This window comes from Cuculus canorus, chromosome 1, assembly GCF_017976375.1.
Source record: "Cuculus canorus isolate bCucCan1 chromosome 1, bCucCan1.pri, whole genome shotgun sequence".
Lineage (NCBI taxonomy): Eukaryota > Metazoa > Chordata > Aves > Cuculiformes > Cuculidae > Cuculus > Cuculus canorus.
In genome coordinates, this window is record NC_071401.1 from 156,203,791 (window position 1) to 156,229,929 (window position 26,139).

The 26,139-nt window shown below is 48.4% G+C and overlaps 1 protein-coding gene across 4 annotated transcripts; it reads right to left on the reverse strand.

The window, feature by feature from the left end:
• Window positions 1–943: 943 nt before the first annotated feature.
• Window positions 944–25,283, reverse strand: LOC104055528 (suppressor of cytokine signaling 1). 4 transcript variants are annotated; one of them, XM_054056616.1, is made up of 3 exons: window positions 25,004–25,282; window positions 13,309–13,433; window positions 944–9,914 (listed from the first exon to the last, which is right to left on the reverse strand). In XM_054056616.1, exon 3 carries the CDS (start codon window positions 9,846–9,848, stop codon window positions 9,165–9,167), a length of 684 nt encoding a protein of 227 aa, XP_053912591.1. In that variant the 5' UTR covers window positions 9,849–9,914; window positions 13,309–13,433; window positions 25,004–25,282; the 3' UTR covers window positions 944–9,164. The 4 variants fall into 4 exon arrangements, with proteins under 4 accessions (XP_053912591.1, XP_053912592.1, XP_053912594.1 ...); XM_054056617.1 differs by lacking the exon at window positions 13,309–13,433 and having other exon boundaries at window positions 25,004–25,283; XM_054056619.1 differs by lacking the exons at window positions 13,309–13,433; window positions 25,004–25,282 and adding an exon at window positions 12,720–13,301.
• Between the last annotated feature and the right edge of the window lie 856 nt (window positions 25,284–26,139).

A 26,139-nucleotide genomic window follows, 5' to 3' on the forward strand; every position in this document is an offset into this window, starting at 1 on the left:
CTACTTTCATTGAGCTGAGAGCAAGGCTCTGCTGAGGTGCTCAGGGGAGAGGAGAAGAGGGGAGAAGGAGAAAAGTGAAAGACTCATCTCAGCAAACCACCCCTTCCTCCTATACCGAGAAACAAACCTAACCCGTTCCCCCAGAGCTTGGCACCTCTGTTGAACCCCACTGCCTCCCCTCCTGGTTTGCTCAGGACCTGCAAGTGAGCAGGGCATGGAGACGTGCAGCCTGGAAAAGATGCTCCCACAACACTTGACATTTGGATTGACGTGGGCATCTCCCCAAGCCGAGAGAGCCATGAGGGTTTCACTGAATCAGAGTCAAAGGAAAGGCAATGCAGAGAGTGCTGTAGATTAAGAATGAGATGCGTCGGCAGAGTTTTTAACATCTGTACACTCACCGACAGCTTTTCCCCATACTAAGTTGCTCTGAGGTCAGGGGAGCTGCAGAAGTGGAAGAACTGCCTGGGACTTCCCTCCTGTGAGAAATCCCCTCCGTGGGAAGCCCACACTGGGTTGCAGAGCTGCTGTGGGTCTGTGCCATGCCTCCGTGGCAAGCACAGCTCCCTTGCACCGTCAGGCTTCTCTGATGGCAATACGTCTAGGAATCTGCAGTGATCCAGAAAGGAATACTGTTGGGAAAATGTGGGGGGCCCTTTTCCTTCCCTCCGTGGTGCCAGCCCACAAGTCCAACCTGCACACAAGGATGTGCACTTCCCATGCACATTTTGCCCAGGGTCTGATTCTGTTGCCCCTGAGGTTTTCTCACAAGCTCTGATGGTGTCCAGAGGAGATAAGACTCAGGTGGGGCAGAACGTCTTCTCATGCACATACCTCCAGCTCCATGACTCTGTCCAAAGTAGATAATACTTGCTAAGTAATTCCAACTATAATGCTCTGGCTATGGAGCAGTACATAGACAAGCCACTCACAGCCACTAATATTTTAAGGGCATTGCTTGCACATATCAAAATAAGGATCAGAGCAGCAGTGGGGTGGTTTGCTCTCACTAGTGGTAACAACAGTGAGGCATTTTAGGAGAAGGGTTTGCTGTAGTGAAGGCCATAGCAAGATGCTAAGGAAGGTATCGTCTGAAAGATAATATAGTCCAAGATCATTACAGTATTTATTAACACCATTTGCAGGGAATGACTTGAACAGCCTTGGAAGGAAAAATGAAAAAATGCCAGCAAACACATTACGTTCTCCTGCAAGAAGTTTTTTTACCCTATTGAAAAGCTTTGTTAGAAAGAACGATGAGAATGGTAATAATAAGGCACTATAATTATACCTGATCCTTCTATAATCTCTCTCTTCGCAGAGTTCGGGAGCACTTTACTGCTATTATTGGATTTGAACAGTCCCATCTGGATAACATACGACTGATTTGTTTGCATGGCTTATTTTAGGTATTTCAGCACGTACATTAGAGCTGCCTTCGTATCTGGCCAATTCCCTGCACAGTCTGTAAGAGCAGGAAAAGATCTTCACCTCCTGTTCCCCACTGCCCTGTTCTCCCATCTCAATTCCTTGGAGAGCTCTTCACAGAATCCCAAGCATAAAAGGAGCCATCAGTCCTTTCCCACCCAACCCAGTACCACAGAACAAGGGTTACAACCGAGAGGATGAATACTACTTAGAACATCTGGATTTGCACCTGTATTATTTTAGGTTTGAGACTCAATGAACCCCCAAACAACTCTAGGTGCACCTAAAAGTCTCACCACAAGGACCTGACACATACATACCTTCCTCTAATGTACACACTCTGCACTCAGAATCGCAGCTACCTTTCAGGCTGAAGCTTTCAAACTAAGAGGTCTCTTGAGTGAGCGTGTCTCCAGTACGTACAGAACCAGGGAAGGCATGATGGATGCTGGTGCCTTTCTGGACCCAGCATTACTTGGAATGCCATCTCAGTTACAGTGGCGCTGGCAAGCTCCCGCCACAGCTCCAGTTCATTGTGGCATCTAAATGAGTGAATAGCTCCATCAGCATTGAGAACTTTGCTGGCCCTTTGCAGGAGCTCCTGGGTGTGAAGCTGGGCACTTGCTCCTTCGCTCTGCCAGGGCCAAGAGAAAAGAGGCACAATGCAAAATAATCCAGCCCACATTTAAAAGCGTTATTATGAAAAGTGAAATTTAATTAAAATGTAGAATAAAAGTACGATATAAAAACTATGGTAGACATAAATTGAATTGCCTTCAGTCTGAAATTCACAGCAATTTGTCACTAGCTTGCAGTGCAGGGATGTCCCTTTCAGACTGAATCCCCATCAAACTTAACAGACACAAGCTGCCAAATTCTTCTGTTGCTATCACTGCTTTTTAAGGGATTACTTTTTCCTGTGAATTGGAGCAGGGTCTTCTCCTGTGCGCTTTCCACATCCCATCTGGCCTCATCAGCACAGACAGGTGGGGTTTCCAGTCCCTGCTCATTCCCAAGGCTCTGGGCACATTTCCTTTAGAAGTTTAAAAGGACCCATTAGACCTACCTTAATCATTCTGCCAAATTCATTTCTGAAGTATTATATCCAGTCTTCTCACTTTCATCCTCTTAGATTCTTCACAGCCGTCTTTGTCAATTTGTTTACTTCTGGCTTATTTTTAAAAGACAAACCCCCAATGGACATAAGCTCTCAAGTCCCTTTTGAAAATGCTGTCTTGTCTGTAAGTGCGTTGTTTGTGATCCTCTCCAATCCTTTAGGCTATTGTTTACGAGCTGGAAGGCATCTGCACTTGGGCTAATCACGCTGAATGCCAGCAATTCCCCCAGCATGATTTGTTGCAGAAGCCAGTGGGAGCAGGGTTTGTTTTGATTATGTTTAGCGTTGAAAACCCACATTTGCTCACATTGGCTTAACAAAATGGGAAGGGTCTAATCCAAAATCTTCCAAGGGGAACAACAGCCTAGCCATTGACTTCAATGGCACTGGGGACCAGCTCGAAGGTTGACAGCTCTGCTGGCACCAGTGGTGTCTTGGGAAAGCAGGTAGCCCAGGAGCCAAAACCTCCTCCTTTGAAAGTGTATGCACGTTGTTTGCTCTGGGTTGGATAAATCAAACACCAACCTAAGGGGCTGCCAGTGCTTAGGGCATTTTGCATACCTTTTTCAAAGCTGTGCAGCTCGTTTCTGACAGGAAGATGGTTGGATTGGAACCCCTAGCCCTCCCCCAACTGGCACAGCTGGGCAGAGCCGCCCTAGCCATCACCTCGGGCTGATGCTGGGCTCCCCTGATACCCTCAGCTGACAAGTTGGAGTCTTTCACTCATTCTGGATAATGGCAACATTTTTCTCCCCAGCCTCTGCTGGTGCTTCCCTCCAGGCATCAGATGGGTGTCCCCAACCTTCTGCTCCTGAAATTTGGAAGAGCCCCGGGGTGGCTCCTTCTGGGGCTGCCATCAAACAGCCTCTAGAGCATGCAACTGCACACCACCCTGGTGGGTATATGGGTCGCCCATGTGCAGACCCCCATCTGCCTCCAGAGGCCCCAGCATGGGCGCCAGGAGCTCAGCACGGGAGCTCCACGCACTCCCGCAGCTCAGCACAGCTTTTCCCCTGCTACACTGCTGGCTCAGCTGGCTTAGGCTGTACCCACTGCTGTTGAGCCCAAGACTGAGCTCAGGCTGGCTTGCTCCTACACTCCTGCCACAGCAGATTCATGCCCAACAAAGCACAAAGCTCAAAGCCGCACGGGGATCGCACCTCTCCTCTATTCCTTAGCTCAGCATTTGCTGATCCAGAGATGCTTCACTAATCACCATTAATCTCTTTTTGTACCCACAAAGAAGTTGGCATCTCATAGTTGACTGGTGGCAGGGACTTCCACAGCTTAAGCAAGGTGTTGCATGAATAAATGTCTCCTTTTGTTTCTTTCAAGTCTTGCACTTGAGTATTTTCAGACACCTCCTTGTTTTGTTAAGAAAACACACTTACTGGGCCACCTGCTCCACAGTATCCAGGCTTCACAGGTCTCTGCTACAGATATCAACCATTTCCTTTTCCCAGCTGAACGGTCCTAGTCTATCGAGCCAGCCCTGACATGGGAAGCATTTGGAAGTACTCCGCTTTACCTGAATCAAAACCCCAGCTCCGCCAGCCCCAGCTGAGATCACACAGCAGCAGGAGCACGCAGAGACCCAGGCAGCTCTGCAGGGAGGCATCAGGAGCCACAGAGCAGCTCTGCTGTCTCTCCCTTTGACACCAGCTGTCCCTTTGAACGCTGCCCTCAGCAGCCCTGCCTTTGCACCAGGCAATAGCACGGGGCTGACAAAAAAAGCTTGAGTGCATGCAGCTACTCTAACTCTGCAGATGCCAAACATCTAAGGAATCGGTGCAAAACCATCTCAATTGGACAAACCCACCACACTCCCCTAACTAAGGTATTCTAAGGTTTTTAGCACATTTGAAGACCCAGGACACAGACATTTTGGGAGTTAGGGTAGAGGTCCAAAACTGAGACCCAGCTGTTTGTACAGAGAAGGTTTTATTTTAAAGCTTGCCTACCTAGAAGGAGCTCATCTCCAAACCCTGAGGATGCTCAAGTGTTAATATTTTTTTTTAAATATATTTGCACAAACTTGTGGGTTTTGGTGCATCCTGATCCATCACGGAGGATCCCTCATGGCATACAGACCCTTGTGTCAGAGGTAATCAAGTATTATTACAAGAGCTGCTGGCTGTGGGGCCCCTCCTGTGCGCACACACGGGTACATATGGAAGTTATTAACAACTTTCAGCAAAGGATTTTGGGATATTAACCCCCGGGGCCCCAGAGCACGCCTAACACACAGCTAGTCAGGAGCAGATGGAAGAGCATTTTCCTGCTGGATGCCTGCAGCATGTTGGGACCAAAATCCAGGCCCTTTGCAGCCCAGTAGGAGAAGCCCCTCTCATGAAGACTAAACTTTTCAACTTCTCCTGTTTGGAAGAACAGTTGAAAAAAAACATCTGTGAGGCTGTATAAGTTTCCTCAACAAACTGAAATGAGTCAGCTGGAGAAATGTATAACATAACATATAAAAATGCAAACAATTTTCTTCTGTTCCCCAAATGGCACTCAAGAGGTTGTGAGGAAGTTTGTAATTTCTTTATAAGTCCCTTTAGGAGCCACGAAAAGAAACATTTGAACACGGGCCACCAGGAGCTGCTCCTACATGGCAGAGGGACCGGTTCAGGGGCAAGATGATGAAAGTGGACATCTTCGCTCATTAATGAAAGCACCAGGACATCATTTGCAGCCACTCCATGGAAGTAAACTCTTAGGGTTTTACTTTGCACACCTTTTTCTAAAGAGTTTAAGGAAGACGGTTTCCCTTCCAATGTCCAAGCAGAAAGTGAAGGAAGACGGTGTTCTTCCCAAATTGGTTTCTTTTCTTGTACCAATCCTGATCTGTAAAGTGACCTCTCCTTAGGAATAAAGAGGATATCTGCCCATAATGTGCTTTAAACTTCCATAATATAACAATGCTTGGCAGTCATTCACCGCTTTTCATCCACAGATCTCAAATCAATTTGCTACAGCCCTGCATGGAATTGACTTACTTGTAAGACAGAGGCGAGCACTTGCTGTGCAATTAAAAAAAATATATAAACGAGAAAAATACAATAGACTTCATTAAAATCCAAACTATTTCCTCTTCCCTCAGTGTGATTTTCGCAAGGCACAATCCTGGCTGAAAACGGGGCTCTTCTGCAGCCCCCAGCCATTCAACCCAAGATGCTCGTTTTCAGCCAAATGAGAACAGTTCACAGCCAGGTCAGAGCAATCCGGTTAGAAAGCTCTTCCCTCAGCGAGCTATAACCATGGCCATAAAACAGAAGCATTCCTCTGCTCTGTTATAAACGTGGAAGAAATTAGCCCGCTCCTTCCCCCCACCCCGGTTTCTGAAGGGAAGGTGGGAAGGCAGCCAATCTGCCTTGGCGATGACAGCCTCAAGGAAGACAAGGATTGAGGGAATGGGCAGAGCGCCTGGGACAGCAGACCCAGTCCCATTTCTTCCGCAGTGGGCAGAGAGGGAGGGCAGCCACGCAGCTGACCCTGCTGAGGCAGGGGCTTCACCTGAGAGCCAGGGCACAGTCCCAAATCACAGGTGCCTGAAGCCACCTGAGATGGCCAGAGGGGCTGGCAGGGTAGGCAGAGGAGCTACAGGAGGCTTGCACTCTGCTGGAACAGGGACACCGCAAAGAGCATTGAGAGTGAGCAACGGGATGGTGCCCAAGATTAGCCCAAGCACATAGCAGCACCCAGAGCACGTGTGTGGCCTGGGAATGTTCCGTGTAGCGTGGAGAAAGTAGGAGGGATGTGGTTTTCTATCTAACAACATGCCATAGCACTTAGCTGGCACTGATGCCACCTTGGTCCCTGTGCAGGGCGCTCTGCAGGCACAGCACCTGCAGCACCAGAACCAGCACCCCTCTGTTCCCCCAACTCCTCCATGACTAGCCACACCTCCCTGCCCTATAAAACACAGGACCACAGAGTTGTTCAGGGGAAAGGATCACAGGAGGTCCCTTCTAGTCCAGCCTGGGACTCCAGCTAGGTCCAGCTCCAAGGTCACACCACGTTGCTCCAGGCTTGACCCAGCTGGGTCTTGAAAACTTGCAGGTGTGGAGACCACACAACCTCTCCAGGCAACCTATCTCCCATCCAAGCTTCCCTCACAGGAAGAAAGGGTCTCCTCATAGCCAGCCTGGACTTGTTTCCCCTAAATCTGCTGTGCGTCATTCTCTCACCATTCACCACTGCAGTGAGCCTGGCTCCTAGCTAAGCTTGAAGATACAAGCCAGCTGCTCTTAGGTCCCTCCAAAGCAGAGTATCTCCCCTCCAGGCTGAATGAGCCCAGCTCCCTCAGCCTCTTCCCACAGGGCAAGTGGTCCAGCTCCCTGAGCTTCTTGAGGTCACCCCCTAGTCCTGATCTTACTACAATTTATTGCATTTTTGCTGCATCGGGGAGGCCAAAACTGTATGCAACATTCTAACTGGGATCTAAGTGAGTACAGGGTGAACACAGGGAGGTAATTGCTGCCCTCGCCTGCTGGCGGTGCTCCTGTTAGCGCAGCCCAGGATGCTGCTGGCCTTGCAGCCAGGCACCCTGCAGAAGGACTCAGCTTGCCGCCTGCCAAGACCCACAATCATCGCACAGGTTACAGTGCCAGGACAGCTCAGCTTCAGGAGCTGGAGATATCAATAACCCTGAGGTGTGTGTGGGAGCTGGAGACACACAAGGCTGTACTCACGGGCTGGGTTGAACCCCAGTCCCCCTCGTGACACTGCCTGGGGTAACGCAAGGCACCCCAACCCTCCCCAAGGGCATCACAGCCTAACTCAGTCATCTGAGGGCTCCAACTCATCACCTCTAATGGACCCAGTGACAATGATGGATGCAATTACCTGCTTAGCTTTTTGCCCTAGCCCTGCACAAGATCACGGCTCCAGCAGCAACACCTTCTCTGGCACTTAAATTACACTGCATCAGTTCATAAGGCAGTGGCCCAAGATAGCAGGCCAGGCACCTCGCCGTCAGCAGAGCGACAGAGCCCTCCAGAGAATAATTCAGAGTCTGTAAGTTAGGCTCCTGTGATGAATCACACCCCGCATCTCTCTCTCTCTCTCCCTCTCTTTCTCCACAGTGACTGTATACTTTGGTTCCTCAGATAAGATACCTGAAGCCAAAAGAGCAAATTCAGAGGAATTTCCCTCCACATTTGGCTTTTTCTCCCCATACAGGTCTGAAGGCAAAAGCCAGCACGAGCTCAGGAGGCTGCCCACACAGCTGGAGATGCTCGGCAGCGCTCTGAGGGTAGCACCAAGGGCACTTCTCCCTTCTGCATTCAAAACGGTTGGATCTGATTCACACACCAAATTTTACAGCATCTGAACACACTGAATTTCTCCTTTCACACAGCTGTTTTCAGCCACTTCTTTCAAGGACATCACACCTGCCTGCACCCCTGAAATGAACCACAAATCTGTTGAAGCCAACTTTGTCCCTTTCATTTGTACTCATCCTCACCAGTTAAGAGATCACCGATGCTCTGCCCTGTTCTAGGACCTTGAATTACTCATGTTTCTTTCAAACATTCAGTACAAATTTTAAGGCAGTAAAAATACTTCTGAAAATCTCAACCCTACATTTTCAGAAAGTATCTTCTGTTCAGGAAATTCTTTACTTGATTACACTACAAGATGAAGTAAGTGTCTTGTTCCCAGACAGGACCATTTGTTCAAGATCTGCTTTTAGTCTTTACAAGAAAATCACTTGTTAAGTTTCAGTGCGATTACCATGTCTTGGCACTAAACTAATCAGGTTTCCAACACTGCAAGGGAATAAAAATATTGCCATGTATTCGTTGACTTTTAAAAATAAGTATAAAACCATGTTTATTAAAATTCTTTGAAGTCTAATATAAAAATTCTTTGCCTTTTTTGAGGCAAAACCCACAAAACCATCTTTTAAGGATCTGTAGATGGCAGCAGCATACTATCAGATAAACATAAGAAAGGGTGCTGGATCCCGTCTGTTTACACCCTCCCAGGTCAGACTGGACTCTCCAGACCAGGGTTACCTCTGCAGGAAAACCCATGCCCTTAGTATAATGTAACTTATCTGTACTCCCAAAAATCTGTTCAAATAAAGCGCTGCAAAAGCTGCACGTGGCTGCAATAGTTCCCCCTTTAATGCAGACATTAGATTCATGCTGCAAGGAATGAAACGTGCTCTTGCTCTGCCACAGCTACATCAGTCAACACAGGGGTGGTGCCCGCTGATGCCCCAAGCTGCGCTGCTGTGGGACTGGACTCAGCCATATCACTTCAGAAGGACTGATTTGTAGCAGAAACAAGTTTAGGCACTTTGGGGTAGAGGAAAACATGGGACTGACCTGGGAGAACAGGCAATTCAGCTTATAAATTATAAATGGAGCAAAGAGTGGGACTTAGCTGTGGGGGAGAAATCCCTGCTCTTCAGGTTGGCTTTACCCAGCTGTCTCTGAGGAAGCTGACACAGGCTGTGCACATATGAGGACACAGCTGCCACAGTCAGTGGGTTCAAGACCTGCTTCCCTTCCTCTCCCAGCAGCCAGTACAGCCCCACCGGCACGTGTCCCATCAGCACAGCCACATAATAGGCTTTGTCTCCCCTTCATCTCCCACATGGATGGTATCATCTCCTAGCCCAGGTCGGAGAAGGGCTGGGGACCATGCTCCCTTCTGACCCTCTCCTTCTGCCTGGAGGTGAGACCATCTCCTCCCTCGAGTGCATCCCCAAGGAGCCCTCGAGCCCTGCTCCATCCCCCGTCGTGGTGCTGGCAGGGATGCTCCGGCAGCACAGTTCTCGCAGTGTGGGCACTGACCGGCGGCTCCGGCACAGTGGCTCAGAGAAGACCAGGGGGGTGCCCCCCATCTCATCAAAGTGCAAGGGGTTGTTCCGGGTCCCCGCCACCACCAGCTCCAGCAGCCGGACCACACAGTCTGAAAACCAGTTCTTTAGGCGGAAATAGCCCTCCTGGAAAGAGATTCGAAGGCTGACAGGCCCCGTCGGCATCCGCACACTCAGGCTGAACAAGCAGTTCCCCTGCGAGCTGTCTCGCACCAAGTAAGTGCCAACAGGCTCCCGCTGGAGCTTGGCATGAGCTTCTCCCACAGACAAAGGGCCCCAGTAGAAGTCACTGGCCTGGAGGATATTGAGGGATCGCTCCAGGACCTCCCACTCCCAGCTGCGGAACATCCGGAAACGATCGGGCAAGGTGGGGTGCGCAGGGCTGGGGAGAACACTCCGATGTTGCCTTTGCGGATGAGAAACAGTGGTGTGAGTGTTGTGCAGATCATCTGGCCTCCCTCTGATCATCTCTCAAAGAGCCCATGGATCCTGGAAAGACGCTGTCTTTACCATGCTTCCTCCTTTGCATCCAGCCTGTGGGACAGAAGGACAGTGAGGCAAACTCAATACCTCCTTCTAACCAGGCGAGTGAATATGCTGCACAAGGAGAAGACAGCAGCAAGAGTACAGAAGGGGATACTGAGGAGTTACTGTATGTCCCTATCCCACAGCTGTAGGGACAACCAAGGAAATGCATGCAGGAAGGGCTCCAGCTGCGTCCCCCCAAGCGCAAGGCAGCACCTTACAGAGCTCTGCATCCACTGGACTTCTGTGATTCACACCTAGAGGTTCCCCAGCACACCCTTCAGCAGGCTGGTTTGAACCTAGCGGATCATGGTCTTTCAAGACTTCCCTCTGCGGGATGTTCAGGCGCCATTCAGAGCAGCCTTGAGTCTGGCAAGGGGAAAGGACACCCCAAATCAGAAGGGAAAAATTTCCCAAAGCAGGGACGAATTATTTACTTTGTCTCTCAGTTAAAGGTAGAAAGGTTTCCTCACACCTCTCCAACCCCTTCTCCAGTAAAAGGACAAACAGGACAGCTTCTGTTAGAAGAAACAGAAGATAGGAATGAGCCTTTCCCGCGCAACCCCATGAATCACTCCCTCATCCCAGAACATGCCTGTTTCACTTCATCAGGACAAAGAAAAGGTCTTTGATCAAGACTCCTTATAGAAATCTTGCACCACCTACTTCAAGGCTGGGACTGCCATGAATGAGACCACTTACACCGACACTAGACACTGCTGACATCCCAGGAACGGTTCTGCTTGGGCCCTTCCAGCCCTTTAACTTGTGTTTATGTCAGAGGTACATCTCCCCTTGCCAGCATATGATCCTGCCCTCTCCCCATAACCATCCTTCACTCATCCATTGCCTTCAAAGTGCCTCCCCTTACTTCCACAACCCTGCTCATCTCCTGCACCTCATGTTATCACCAGCCTGTCTGTTTCCAGAAATGCAGATCCCTGAACCCAGTGTTGCCATCAGCCATTCCAAGTCATTTTGATTATATTACAAAAAAATGCACATTCTGCATGTGTGTTTGCATGTGTGTGTGTGTGTATGTGTGTGTATATATACGTATAAGCACAAAAACCACAGCCCCAAGCCAGAGGCTCATTCTGTGTGAGAAGCTGAGCTGTTACATACCACTTCCCCAGGCCTGACAAGTCAGTAGCTCACCGCCAAACCCTGCCCTTGGTCCCTTGACACACTCCATTAACCCAATCACACTCGCTGACAGCAGAGCCATGCTCTGAGCAGAACAGACTGCTGACACACAGCCTGCCGTGGGGGAAGAGATGTGCTCCTCCATCTCCAGCAGTCCTCCTCCACTGCAGACTCCCACGAGCACCGGGACTCATAGCGAACCGGCAGCCCACCAAGGAACATGCAGGGACCTGCGGAAGGCTTGCTCCGGAGGGAAGCTTTAGGTTAGGCTTACCTCCTTGAGAGGTTCCCCTTATCTCACATCCTTTGCTGGCTACTCAAAAGTCTCACGCTCCGTCTGGTACTTGTGCCAGCTGGACAGCCATGCAGAACATACTCTGTGCCCAGGGAGAGGACATGGAGCAGCAGGGACAAACATCTTTCCCTTGCATGGGCACAGGAGTTTTGGACAGGAGGCATCTGCCTAGCAAGGCCTTGCCTAAAGTCATCTTTTCCCTCCTAACATCTCTCTGAATACTTAACAGTAATACTAGTAACATAGCTGGCAGGCAGGTCTCAATGCATACAGCCATAAACACCCTTTCCAAGAACAGCTTGGGAAGCTTCTCCAGTTTTCAGTCTTCTTCTTTGCAGTCCACAAGCCGCTAATACCTCTGGTACCACTCTGAATGCTGCTGATCTTGACCTTCGGCTACGTGCCACCACGGGAGGGGAATTCCACACTTAGAGAAAGGTGGGAGGTGTAGGAAGGAGTTAATCAAGTTGAGTTTTTTTTTCTATTTAGAAATTTATTTTTCTATTTAGAAATTTATTTTTTTTCTATTTAGAAAAAAAAAAAGGCAGCAGTTGAAAGCTGCTTGGATGGTTCAGCAAGTCAGAATAAATCTTAGGAGAAGCTGATTTAGTGAGCAGAACGCAAGTAAACGCAGTTGCCACGCGCAGCGACTAGGGCCATCTATCACCACCAAAAAATCAGCACTGTACGCGCCACAAGAAGCTGCAGGATCTCTGTCCCTTTCCTTCTCTTTGCTGGGTGAGGGAGCTATAGAGCCCTCTGACATTAGCTGTTATAGAAAAAGGAGGTCATAATCCCACCAGCTGCCTCCTGGGCTGCAGGTATAGCCTCGATGGGACCAAGAAGCAGCCTTGCTCCCACCAACTCGCTCCCACCAACAGCCACTCTTCCCAAACAGTAACTTTGCTTGGATCTAAAAGGAGATTTTGCCAATCTCATGGGTCTAGGTTGGAAGATCTATTCAGCCAGGAACACAGAAGCAAGCAGCTGCATTTCATTTTCAGGCTAGTCTTAAAAATAACAAACAAATAATTTGTTTAAGGCTGCAGATGCTATTTGACAGAAAAAAAATAAACTTGTTTGTCCCAGTTTTCAACCTTGAGTCATTCTCCCAAGTCCTTTAAGAAAAATCCACTGCTGCTGGAAGTCTGACTAAGAACTGAGACTGTGTCATGGTTTCGAATTCAAAGTAAATGCAAAAATAGCACCCTCACAATTTGTTCACTTGGTTTGAAATGTACATATGGGTCAGAGCCTCAGACGGTGTGGATTTGTTTAGCTTCAGTGACCCATTTCCAACAGATGACTGCCTGGCCTGCAGCACAGTATTAGTTATAGTAACATTACCTCTAGAAGTGCTTCCTGATATTTACCTTTCCATTCACTTTTAATGGGTCAACAGGTCCTACGTGTACGTGGCCTTTTGCGTCAAGGAAGTTGAGCAGATTCTCGAAATTAGGGTTAAGTCAGCCCCAGGGATGCAACGGAATACACATGCATAATTACTACTACTTCTGATTTGCCACAGCACAATTTGCTTACCCCCAGCCCTGCTCCAAAAAAGCCCAAAAAAACCCAATGCTGAAACATATAACTACCTCTCTACTGCAAGACAGAAAAGCACAAAGAAATATACCCTAAAAAGCTGGCATCCCGCTAACTAAAAGGCTGGATAAGCTTCCCCAGACCTTCTGATTTACTGCAAGTTCACGAGCTTTTCAAAATAAGTGCTCTTGACACAGGACATTCCACTTTCCTCCTCACTCACTATCCTGGCAAGGCAGGGTTTTTCATATAAGGAGACAATTCTAGCAAACCAGGGGACTCTACGCAGCGTCTGCTGTCAGCCAAGCCAGCCCTGCGCCTTGGGGCTTGACAAGTCTGGCATGTTCAGCAGCAGTTTCAAGTACTCAGCTATGACTTGTTCTTGCACTCTTTTCCAGGACACTTGAAAGAGCTTACCTTTTTAAATTTACCACCCATAAAGATGAGTTTCTGGATATCAGGCCTGGAAACAGTCAAAATTCAAGAGTTCTGATGCAGCACTTCACGGTTTTTGCAAAGTATTACTTAGGAGCAGATCCATCCTTTGAAAAGAAAGAGACGGTCATCAAATAGGTGACTAAAATTATTAGTTTGCCATAATGTGAAACTAAAACACAAGAAATTTGGGGACAGATTGTCTGTCTCAATCTCTTTGACCTGAATCATTGTAGAAGCATGTATACAGCACTTCGGATAACACAGAAGATAACAGATTATTGCTGTTATTATTACTTTATTTATGTTATTATTATTGATACTAGAGCTAGATGATCTCTAGGGTCCCTTCCAACCCAAACTATTCTATGATTCTTTTACTATTGCTGCTTCCAAAGCCATGATCTGATGAGGTCCAGACAGCTCACAGATGGCCTAAGGATAAACAGACTTTAAAGTTGCCATCACCTTCTGGAAGCAGGAACCATAAAACCCAAAAATTAAGAGATGATGGCAACAGGAATAAGCTTAAGGATTCTTAATGTTAAGCACCATGAGGGTTCTGGTGTGCAAAAAGCTGGACATGAGCCACTAATGCAGTATCCTGGGCTGCATCAAAAGAAGCAAGGCCAGCAGGGTGAGGGAGGTGATTTTGCCCCTCTACATTGCTCTGGAGAGACCACATCTGGAGAATTGCATCGAGCTCTGGAGACATCAGTACATGAAAGACACGGACCTATTGGATTTGGTACAGAGGAGGGACACAAAAACGATCAGATGGATGGAACACCTCTCTCATGAGGACAGGTTGAGAGAGTTGGGGTTGTTCAGCCTGGAAAAAAAGAGAATGCTGTAGGGAACCTTACAGCAGGCTTTCAGTATCTAAAGGGCGCTTGTAAGAAAAATGGGTATGGAGCATATGTTGGGACCTGTTACAACAGGGCAAGGGGTAATGTTTTTAAACTAAACAGGGGGAGATTCAGACTCTATATAAGGAAGAAATTCTTTACTGTGAAGGCAGTAAAATGCTGGAACAGGTTTTCCGGAGAAGTGGTAGATGCCTCATTCCTGGACACAACAAAGGTCAGGTTGGATGGAGCAATAAGCAACCTGATGTAGTTGAAGATGTCCCTGCTCACTGCAGTGGGGTTGGACTGGATGGACTTTAAAGGTCATTTCCAATCCAAACTATTCTGTGATTTGAACAGCAAACTCAAACTTATGCTCAGTGCAACACCCAACATTTAGGGTGTCTTACCTGTAATTGTGTAGGTAGCTATTACCTGCCGAGTTATCTGAACAGCAAATCAGTCCGTTCTGGCCTGCACTATTCTTCTGCCCTGCTTTTCTTTCTCACCTCATGGAGGAAAAACTAAACCTGCTGACCTGGTGGAGCAGCAGCCTACCACTTGTGCAATCACATATCTGTCAGTGGATCCATCAGCGAGCTGAAAAAATGAAACCAGCCTTCTGCAGCCCTTCCATCGGCAGCCCCTGTAAGGCTTCACTTATACTTAGGGTCCATTACTTAACACCACTCCCTGCATCCCCCCTAGCTGAGCCCAGACTGGGCACTCACTCCACAAGCCACGTTGACTCACAGCTGGCAGAACTGCAAGTTACGCTACACACTCCATTCAGCTTTGACATCTCCCAGTTATCGAGTCTACAGTTCCCAGGGCAGTTAGATGGAGGATGGAATGATTTGGAAAAGTTCTCTCTGCAAGCCCTTGCAGCAGCATCCCCATTACACGCAGCAGAGCCTGAGCAGACATCTCTTACTTGCACGTCTGCATCCCACAAAAATGCGCTGCCTACTGATTTGTGGCTGGAGAGGATGTTTCAAAGGAAAGCTCGAGCCAATATCTGGAATAGAAACCTTCCTGGTAAGAGCCAAGCACACAGCACTGTGTTTTAATGGTGTTCCCACGGCTGCCACTGTCTGCCACATGCTGGCACCGGTTTAAACCATGCTGTCACCACAGCCACACCAATGCCCCTTGTCATGAACACCCCACCATGGCCAAGGCGACTGGGGCTGACACAGAAAGGGCTCATGCAAGCGGAAGGGAAAGGCAGGAGATGCACAGACAGACGCATGCCAAAGAGCACAGAGGGAGCTGTGGTTAGGCAAGGAATGTGGTGCAGCTCAGCTAAGAGGACCGACGTCAATCACAGCCAATTTCTCCAGCACAAAGCAGGCCTAGGAGACCTTGCAGTTGCCTTACTATCTTCTGTGCCACAGCTATAAATAGGGTTTGGTGTGAGGCTGCCATTATGACCAACATGTGAGAGAATACGGGTTAAAAAGAAAGAAAAAGAAAAAACCCACACCACACATGCTCACCTCACACCAAAACTGTTTCCCTGTAAAACTAGTGTTCAATAAGCATGCAATATTTAATATATATAAAAAATATACAAATAATAGATAAAATAAGTCGAGACAGCACACACACTGTGATAGTTACTGCTTCCACACAGCTGAGACACAAAGCAGCAGGATCCTGCACGCAGGCTCTGGGAACCAGCTGCTGGAGACCTTGCAAGAGGACTGGTCTTATCAAAACCTTTCAAAAATTTCGGGGTTGGAGAACACATTTCAAAATCCACAAATAACTTCCCATGGATCTGATAAGTAGGTTTTGTACTTCTTATCACATTTTTCTATGACACGTGCTTTCTGTGTTAATGTGACACTTTGCTACAGCCTGAAAGGCTTTCAACCCCAAGAAAACCCACAAGACACTGTGTTCACCAAATGTTCTTCAAGGAAGGGATGTCTGCAAGAATGCTTCGCTTCTGCATGATGTGACTCAAAAAAAAAAAAAAAGGGAGGTGGCAGTTTACAGGGAAACCAAATTGCTTTTGCTCGATTAACCAAAAAAAGGTGGAAGAAAGATCTCATTTTCAAGGTCCCCTTCTCACACCTTGGAAATACTACGCACATTCAGAACAACGACTTCCAAATGAAACAAGCCATTTCTCATGGAAATAGCCCACACTGAAACTGTAATCCTGCCATTTCAGAATAACAGAAAAGCCACATTGCTTCCCTGAACTTGAAGACTGCTTTGCAGTAGCCACAAACAACTACAGCTTGTTCCACAGCAAGTAAAATTACCAAAACTACCAACTGGCTTCTGGCAAAGGCAGCTTCTATTGGACACTGAAATATTTTTTTCCACCTCTAAAACTCAGGAAAAGATAATTAAAAAAAAAAAGTTAGAAAAGGGAAATCAGTGGGGGTTACTGCAAAATTTCAAAGCTGCAGCTGAGGGTATCCTGTCATGGCTTAAAGAAAGGAAGTCGTTATTGCTTACCTCTGGCCAACACAACGGCATTTTTGGTGGGTGAAGGAAGGCTGGCCACAGTGCTCCTGACCCTTGCAGTTCCACAGCAAGCAGACATCCCCGTGAATGTCAGTGCAACAGAGCCAGACGAAGCCTCAGCCCTATGCTCCGCCTGGGAACACAGTCTCCGCGTGGCTGCCTTGCCTTCCATTCTACCCTACCACCCTGCTGGGGAAGCAGCCCTTTGGGAAGGCGGCCAGGGCTCTCGCAAGTTTAGGAGAGGAGATGGGGATGGGAGATGAGGAGGAGGAAGAAAGAGACCAAGACAATACCAGTCCATCACAGCTCCCTGTTGGAAATGCTCGGTCCCATGCTGAGACAGAGATCAGTGGTAAGAAGATAGCAACGCCCACGGCTGCATCCTCATCCTCAAATGGGGCAGATCTCTGCATCCACCAGTCATGGCTCCACAGCTTCGCAAGCTCCCCCCATTCCCAGACCAGCAGCACAGGTATGGTTCCTCCATTCCAGCCTCTCTCAACTAAACTGACGTTTTTCAGTTGTTCCTATTTGAGGAAGCAAGTGAATCCCAAGAAGTGAAGACTTCCAGTGATCCCTGGCCTCTTATCAAAACCATCAGATTTAGCAGGAAAGGAATTCAGAGGAACAGCTAACTCTAAGAAATGAGCAACATCTGCAGCTAAAACTGGTTCAGTATCATAATCAGAACTGGGATTTTAGAGAAGACTCCCAGGCGCTTAACCAACACGAGCCAGAGCACAGAGGCACGAGGAAGAGACCCTTCTTTGGTTCTTAAGAAGGACTGGCTTCAGAAGTACCAGTTACTGTGCCTTCAGAGGAAGGGGCAAGGGTCACAAAGCACAAAAGCACCACAAAGTTTTATAACGGGGAATTTCCAACATACGAAATAAAGAAACTAGTCCTGAGAGTCAAAAGTGAAAAGAAAAATATCAAGTCATGAGAGCTTATTTAGGAAATCTTAAAGTGATAGAGCATGCAGACCTCCCACAAACAATGAAGCAGAGACACTGCCTGGCTAAGAGGGACAACACAAGCCACACCTCCGGTATTATTAGTTGTGGCTGCGACAGCTTGCCAGGGCCTCTGCCATGGATCAGAGGCATCAAATACACACACTACAAAACCACAGCCCCTGCCCAAATCTCTCTACCACCTCAATAATCCTTCAGAAGATGAAAAGCTACCCCTGGTGGAAGCGATATAAAGGAATATGAATTACTGACGGTAGGGAGCAAATTTAAATGAGGATGGCTGTCATGAAACTGAGACAGCAGGTAGGCAAGATAAACAAAGCAAAAAGCAGAAAACAAATGGCATTTTCACTTTATCAGAAATCCTCTGGGGGAATCATTTAGTTCACTGGGATACCAGCAAGTGGGGATGAGGACACTGCAGAAAAGCTACATAAGTGAGCAGACATTCTTTTTTTTCTTGCACAGGATGTTGTGGAGATTCCCCAGTATTGAATGCTATTTAACCTGAGGAGGGGAGAAAGGGGAAAAGTGACGTTAAAGAGCATAAAGTCAGTGGGACGCAGTGGTCTATACCCAGAGATTTTGAAGGAATTTGGAAACGGCTGATTAAGGTGCAAAAAGAGGTGCTCTCTCAATCAAATCAGCTGCTGCTACCAATTGCCAGGGGGCTGCAAGTGTTGTAAGGAACATTTTTTTGACAGGCACTGCTGAGGAAGGAATAGCACACGGCTACCTGACTGTGGGGGGAGAGGCAATTCCTGGAAAGGGCTCTCCATCAGGAAGATGATACCTGAAGCAGCAACAGCTGCCAGGACATGCCTGCCACATCCCTAAAGCCCCCATGCCACAAGCACATCAAAAAGTGAGACACCGTACACGAGGTATAGTGCCAGCAGCACCCCAGGACCTGTAAAGCAGACAGATAGAAGACAAGCAGCAGTCCTGCCCCGGGGGTGATGGGAGGTGGAAAAGGGATGTCCTGAGGAAACAAAGGCATTTCAGCCCCTGCACATCTGCTACCCTCCCAGCTGTTGCATCTTTCCCCTGGATCAACTCAGCCCATTTGGCAGAGCATCTCCTCCCTGCTGTTCAACAGGCTGGTGGTTACAAGTACTCCAAAGCCTCTCCCAGCTCAGGTGCAAGGGGCTCCCTTCCCCCAGCCCATGCAAACACAGATCTTGACTCAGTTGCCTTTCTAGACATTTTCTCCAGCGGTCTTCAAGCTGCCATTGCCCACGATACCTCAAACATGAGAGATTTAACTTTGCCCCTCCAGCAGGCACCTTCAAGCCTCAAGGTACTTAAATCCAGGCAGCCAGCTGGAAAAGTGATGAACCCCCCTCCATCCCCTTCCCAGGGCAATTAGTGACAAAATCACCTCACTCTCTGCAGGCCAGAGAGGTCACTCAAAATTCAGCAGGCTGGAAAGCACCTGGAGGCCAGGTGAGACTCTGCCCTCACAAATGCAAGTGGATGCAGACCAGTAGGAAAACAAACTGGGTCTATATTTCAAAGAGCAATAAATTAAGTGGCACAGCCAATGAATGAGCCAAGTAACAGTGCTGAGAGTTCATTAAGGAAAGCTCTAGCTCTGAATGCAAAAGCAGTCATTAAAAAACAAGAAGCAAACACAAGCATAAGGTTGCAAAATGGATGGGTGGGAACGTAACAGTAATGTCACCACCTGAGGTAATATGTTCAGTTCCAGTCACCTTAAAGAAAGAGCTGAAACAAAGGGGTTGAGCCTAAAGATGGGTGATAAGAAGTCACATGTAAGTGCTCAGACAGAAGAGACTGGAGAAACTTCACTCTCAGCTTACAGAGCAGACATATACAAGAGGATACAAGAGAAAGATACAGCACAATTGGGCCACTCTTTTTATGTTCTTTCATAAAACTAGAAGAGAGGAAGTTCAAAGGTGACCAAGACTGAAAATAACTGATTTTAAAACTCACAAAGGGAAAAACTCCAGTCACACAGACATTGAAATGCTGCTGGTGGGGAAAGTGAGAGAGGTGATCTGAGGAGTCTCATTTCTCTACTTTCTCAAATGTCTCTGCTGTGTCTCTATAAAGTACCCACCATCCCATACTTTACCAGACCTTAGACAGAGGGATCCAGAAGCAAAGGGATGGGGGGTTTTAGCATCATCTTTTTAAGCCACCTCTTAACCATTCAAACTTTACAAGAGACTAAGGGGAACCCAGCACAAAGCATAAACGTCCTTTAGTTGTGCCAAACTGAAGAAGTAAACAAGGATGTATAAAGTCACTACAAGTAATCAGCTATGGACCCACTGCAGAGTAGTTAAAGCAGCGCAGCCTGTTTTTTCCTCAGTTTTAAATGATTAAAAAAGAACACCATCTCTTGCTTTTATGTGCTGACTGGAATATTGATGAGATCTTACACAAACGGGCCATTTCAGTGATTACTGCTAAAACAGCCCTCAATCAGAAAGGACCGTGGTAATGAGGTTAGAAAGAAACATCCCCTCAGTCTCAGCACCCCCTTGAGGCTCTTGGTCCATTGTGTCACCTAGCCAGGCCTCAGAGGATGGACATAACTTCTAGCAGGGGAGGACTGGAGAATGTTTCTCCAGCTCTGTCTTCCCTCTCTCCTCATCCCAAAATCTTGCACCAGACAACAAAGAACTCAAATATGCATGAAGAATAACATTGATTTAGAATAACATTGCCAATCTGTCAAAAAGCATCATCAAAACGCAAGATCATCAAAAGATCCTGTGGGCATCTGCAGACATCACAAGTAGCAAGGAGACCCAGGTAAAGTAACAAGTGATAGGATGAGAGGAAATGGCCTCAAGCTGTGCCAGGGGAGGTTCAGATTAGACATCAGGAAAAATTTCTTCACCGAAAAGGTTACCACGCACTGGAATGGGTTGAGTCACCATCCCTGGAGGTATTTAAAAGACAGGTAGATGAGGTGCTAAGGGATATGGTTCAGTAGTGGACAGATAAGACTGGATTCGATGATCTCAAAGGTCTTTTCCAACCAAACAATTCTATGAAGCCTATGCCGACCCCTGGTTCCCCCCAGCTCTAGCAAGGCACTTCCAGTAAGTTGCGCAGAAACCCAGTGACACAGATTGCACGAACAGGAATGGAGATCTTTGACATTTTCCAACTGCTAATAGTCACACTTCTTTTCTTCCCCGACAGCCTTAGCCTGAGTTTCCAAATAAACTTTGCTACCGAGGAAGTACAAAAGTAGATCCAAACTGTTTCTGACTGCAGAATCGCATACATACACGCTCACACACAAAACCCCCTTGCTGCACAAGTCACAATCCGAAGTCAAAATTTTTCTTCAGCATTTGCAGAGAGTGTGGGGGAGGATAAAACTTCTCTGCAACAAAAGCAACTGAATGCTGCCAGCTTAACCCAATTTTGCCAGCCACAGCTCCAACATAAAGCTAAAGCAGCCAATTTGCAAACTCAATATCGGCGCCGTTCAATTCTTTCCCTCGTACTTTGCATGTGTTTGCAAAGGAGCAGAAGAACAGAGAGCGCATGGTGAGCAGGAAGGGAGACGGCAGAGAGAATGTGCATTATCAAAATACCTTGAGAGCAGTTCTTGGAAATGTGCAGCCTGCAAGCCTGTATCAGACACTCATTTCCTGTGAAGCGCACACAGGCCTTTTCATTTCTCTTCTGAAGAGGACAAAAATAAGGGGGCAGCTCTAAAGTTTCCAAAGACACCACAAAGCCAACATTTAGCGATTTTACTAAAATCAAATTAACATTTTTATACTATTAAGTACCTCTCAAGCAAAAGCAGAGATTCCCAGAAGTTTAGAAAAGTAGGGCTATCAACACCTCTCACTTCTAAATTTTAACTTGAAATCTTGCACTTGGGGGGGGGGCAAAATTAATTTTACTCAAGTCATTTTGACCGCTCACTAACACAAAGCCACCAAATCCTGCTACATCAAACACCACTGCACTTTTGGGTTGTTTTTCTTTTTTTTTTTTTTTTTAAGGTCTGAGGCAGATTTCAGCAAAATGGTGAGCTAATAAATACCTTACTCAGACAGAAGGCTGCAGGATATGCACAAACACAAACCAGAGGAGCAGGCAGTAGTGAAGTAAATCGACAGGACAGAAGAGGGTAAATTGATATCATGCCTGCCTTCTGTCTCTACTTACATGTAATCAAGGATCTAACTAACGTAGCACTAAGATGCATTATTTTAAACAAATATATGATGCCTCCTAATGACCCACACACTTAATACCTTTACTCTGTAAAAAGATATCATTCCTGCATGGTATACTTGGCTCTTGTACCATACACGTTTTCATATACAGAAAGAGATGCAAGTGGCCATCTCTCCTGGCTTAGGAGCTTTCGGTAAGCACTCCTAGCTGACATCCAGAGTGGCCTGGAATAAACAGCTTAGGAACATCCTACCACCCCACAGCTTTTATTAATGTAACTACAGCATCAATCCGACCCAAACAATGTCATATTTAAGTACCAGCACTGTTTACTGTTGACCAAACTAAGGTATGAGAAACCAAGAGAGAGAAGCCTGAGGGTGGTAGAGGGACATGTGGGTGGCAAGGAGCTGCAGGGAAAGACTTGGAGGAAAGAGCGTAACCCCAGCAGGGATGGAGGGAAAGAGAAGCAAGGGAAGAAACAGCTCCAAAGGCAAATTTTCTCCTTTGTTTCTCAGCAACGCAACCACAGTATTAGTGAGAACAACTAAGAATTTACACCACCCAACTCCAGCTCTACCCTTGCGCAAACTGACCACCAACTTCACAGAAATCCCGGCTGGATTGAGGGCAAGAGGCACTGGCTGTACATTTGAAGCTGTCATCTGGAAACTGAATTTGGCCCTCTCTGAGCAGGCTCAGCAAGGACACATACCTGGGGGGATTCGCAGAAACTCAGCCTTTCCCTGGTGCTCCACTATGCCTGGTTTTGGAGCCCCAGCACAGTTTACCTGTGCCTTCCAATGCAATCTTAAACAAAAGCCCTGTGCTGCCTCTAAACCGCGCTACATTTAATTAAGTGATAAGCAAGACAGGTTATTGACACTCCACATACTGAATGACAACAAGGAACACAGGCATAGCAAAGGCTCAGATGCCAGTCTAGCTCAGGAAAAGATGGGAACCTGTGTGGGAGGTTGGCATCCCAGTAATCCTATGGGTTTGTGCCCAAGAGCCTTCCACTCTGGAATTTACATTTCAACAAGTAAGTTTCAAATCGCATACCCAGAAGAATTGCTCACGAATACAGAAACAAAGCTTGGCTTCATCTGCAGCCACTGGCCACGTCTCATCGTAACTTGATTCAACCAAGACCAACATTATGCGATAATGGAGCCTCAGTTCCACAAACTTCTGTGCGTGTGCATAATTTTTAAGCACATGACCATAGCCCTGCTGTGACTGAATGGGCCATTTGCTGTTCTCACAGTATCTGAACTGCAGTCCCAATTGTTCGGAGCGAGGAGATACGCCTGCAAGCCCCCTCAAGGGCACAGTTTGATAGAGAATGAAACATCAGGAAACCGGAGTTATTTCTGATCCCACCCCATTTCACGGAGTTGAGCATGGTCAGCATGTGATTGGGTTTTTCATTTAAGTTCTCTGAGAGCTGCAAGGACTAGAACTAGCAAATGGCACTGTCTGGACCACATAGCCCTAAATAGCAGCTTGCTAACAATACTCTTCACCCTCAACTTTCCAGAACAAAGCTCAAGCCACATCCCCCTCCTTCACCCAAGCAGGGGAAGAAAAAAGCCAGGGACATTAATTTAACATTCTTGAGTTCTTCTCAGTTATCCCTAGTTTTCATCCAGATCCTGTTCCTAAGTTTCTATTGAGCAGGAAGGCATACACAAACTAATTCTTTTTTTTTTTAACAAAGGATCCTAAGAGTAGCACAAACTGAGGTTTTAGGTGGTAACTACTCCAAAATTCTCAGTAAGAGTGTGTGTGTTTGTGGGAAAAAGTGAGTAGCGGATCCTACATGGCTGCAAGCACCATGACTCAGATTGCATACAGAAGGAGGTTTTAGCGATAACCTTTGCTTTTCAGAGGCACGCAGCAGCAATCTTCTGAGAAAAGGCAGGTGTGAGGCTGCATTCTGACTGTATCTGGTCTGGAGGATGGCAAGCTCCTCTGCCTTTCAAGGGCAACCCCAATGGGCACCTACGCTCCTGGTTCACCGTTACTCTGTTTCCCCATAAAGCCTTCTATTCCGGCAGGCAGCTTGCTTTTCCAGCAAACACTAAGCATAACACCCCGCACACCACTTCTCCAGTGGTTTATGTGAGGGGAAAGAAGTGTCATGAAGACCAAGTTACCCGCTCCCTGGAGCAAGGCGGCTGCTTCCCTACAGACCCATCCGAGTCTTTACATAACGTGCGGGTTTCACTTTAAACGAAGCATCTCCCTGCCCTGATGCTGTGGGATAAGCTTTGATGGCAGGACAAGCCCCATGAAGCCCTCCCAGGCTGCTCCCCACTACCCTAGGCTGCTCCCCACCCCTAAGTTGCTCACCACTACCATCCCCCAGGTTACTCACCACCACCACCACCACCCCCTCAGGCTGCTCCACAACCTCCCCCTTCCCTCTAGGCTGCTCTCCACCTCCACCACTATCCCAGGCTGCTCCCCACCAGCACCACCCCTCCACTCCGACTGCTCCCTACCAGAACCTCCACCCCAAGTTGCTCACTATCACCATACTCCATTGCTCCTCACCCCCCCACAGGCTGCGCCCCACCTCCACACCAGGTTACTCACCACGCCCCAGGTTACTCACCATCACCATTCCCGGTTGCTCCCCACCCCTTCAGACTGCTCCCCACCACCACCCCCCTAGGTTGCTTGCCACCCCCCCAGGTTGCTCACCACCACCCCACCCCCCAGGTTGCTCACCACCACCAATCCTCGTTGCTCCTCACCTCCCCAAGCTGCTCACCACTTGCACCCCAGGTCGCTCACCACCCCCAAGGTTGCTCACCACCACCTCCACCCCAGGTTGTTCCCCCACACCACCACCACCACTACCCCAGGTTGCTCCCCATCCTCTAGGCTGCTCCCCACCCACCCATCCCCTCCATCCAGGCACATGGCTCAGGGCCAGCGAGAGGATGCCGGCACCCCAAATTCTCCCCTGCTCCCCTCGGGGAAGCGCACCCCGAGCCGCACCGCGCTGCCTCCTCCCCAGCCCGGATCAGCCCCAGCCTCCAAAGCAGAGCCTGCACCCCGCGCCTCTCGCCCTCGTGAAAAGCCAAAGGGGAACCCGAGACAAGACAGACAGACAGACAGACAGACAGACAGACAATCCACACACACCCCCAAAAAGGCCGTTTTCGGTTCACTTACTCTCGGCACCCCCGGTGCGAGCGAGCGCTCAGTGCTGGGGCGAGCGGCGCTGCCGGCCCTGCCCCGAAGCGAAACCGGAGTGACTCCGACTGCCCGCCCCGCAGCCCCCACCGCCCTCAGCCCGCGCACCGGGGCCGCTGCGGGGCGGGACACCTCCTCAGCGGCTCCGGGGAGCGGAGCGGAGAGAAAAGGAGGGGTGCGGAGAGAAAAGGGGAGGAAACCCCCCAAGTGCTTCTTTTCCGAGGAAGGAGCCACGGGGGAGGGGAAGGGGAGGGGTTTCTCCCTCCTCCACCACCCCCACCACCCCGTCTTTCCACGGCGTGGCTTTTGCAAGGGGAAAAGAAAAAAAAAAATAAGAAGGAAAAAAAGTAAAGGAGAGAAAAGTTTTCATGGAAAAAAAAAAAAAAGTTGGATGGATTGGGGGAAAGAGAGGACAAAAAGAAAAAGAGGCAGCGGCAGCCCCTCAGGGAGCCCCACTGGGAGGCAGCGCAGCATCCACCGCCCCGCCGGAGCCCCGGGGAGGGGTCGGCAGGGATCGGGGCTCGGTCCCTCCTCCCGGGACCCTGCGCCGCCGCGGGCCGGGGCTGCGGTAGGAGAGGTGGGAATCGCCGGGGCGGGGGGCTCTGTGCAGGGCAGAGGGAGCTCATAGCACCGGCGGGAAGCGGGGAGTCCGTCCTGGACTTTACATCCCTGCTAGAGTTCTCCGGTCCCTCTCCTGCACTGCAGGACCCTCCGAAGGGCACCGGGCACCCGGGCAGCACAGCGTGTGCCGAGGCATAACCCACGCGTGAGGAGCGTGCCTGAAAACACACGCTCTTGCCTTGGCGGGTCCAATGAAAATATGGGAAATCATGGAAAAAAAAAATGGGAAAGTGCACAAAAAAATTAGGATGTAGATTCCAAATGTGTTCCAGAATACAATTTTCGCATCAGGAGAACTGTTAAACATTGGAACAATATCCCCAGGGAAGTGGTGGATTCCTCTGTGCTGGATGCTTTAAGGCTCAGCTGGACAGTGTGCTGGGACACCTCTTTTAAACTAGAGATCACTTCCAAGAGGATGGAGACTCCCTTTTTAGAAGGAGTCACGTGGAAAAAGACAAGGAGTAATCGGTATTAAGTTGCTCCTGGGGAGA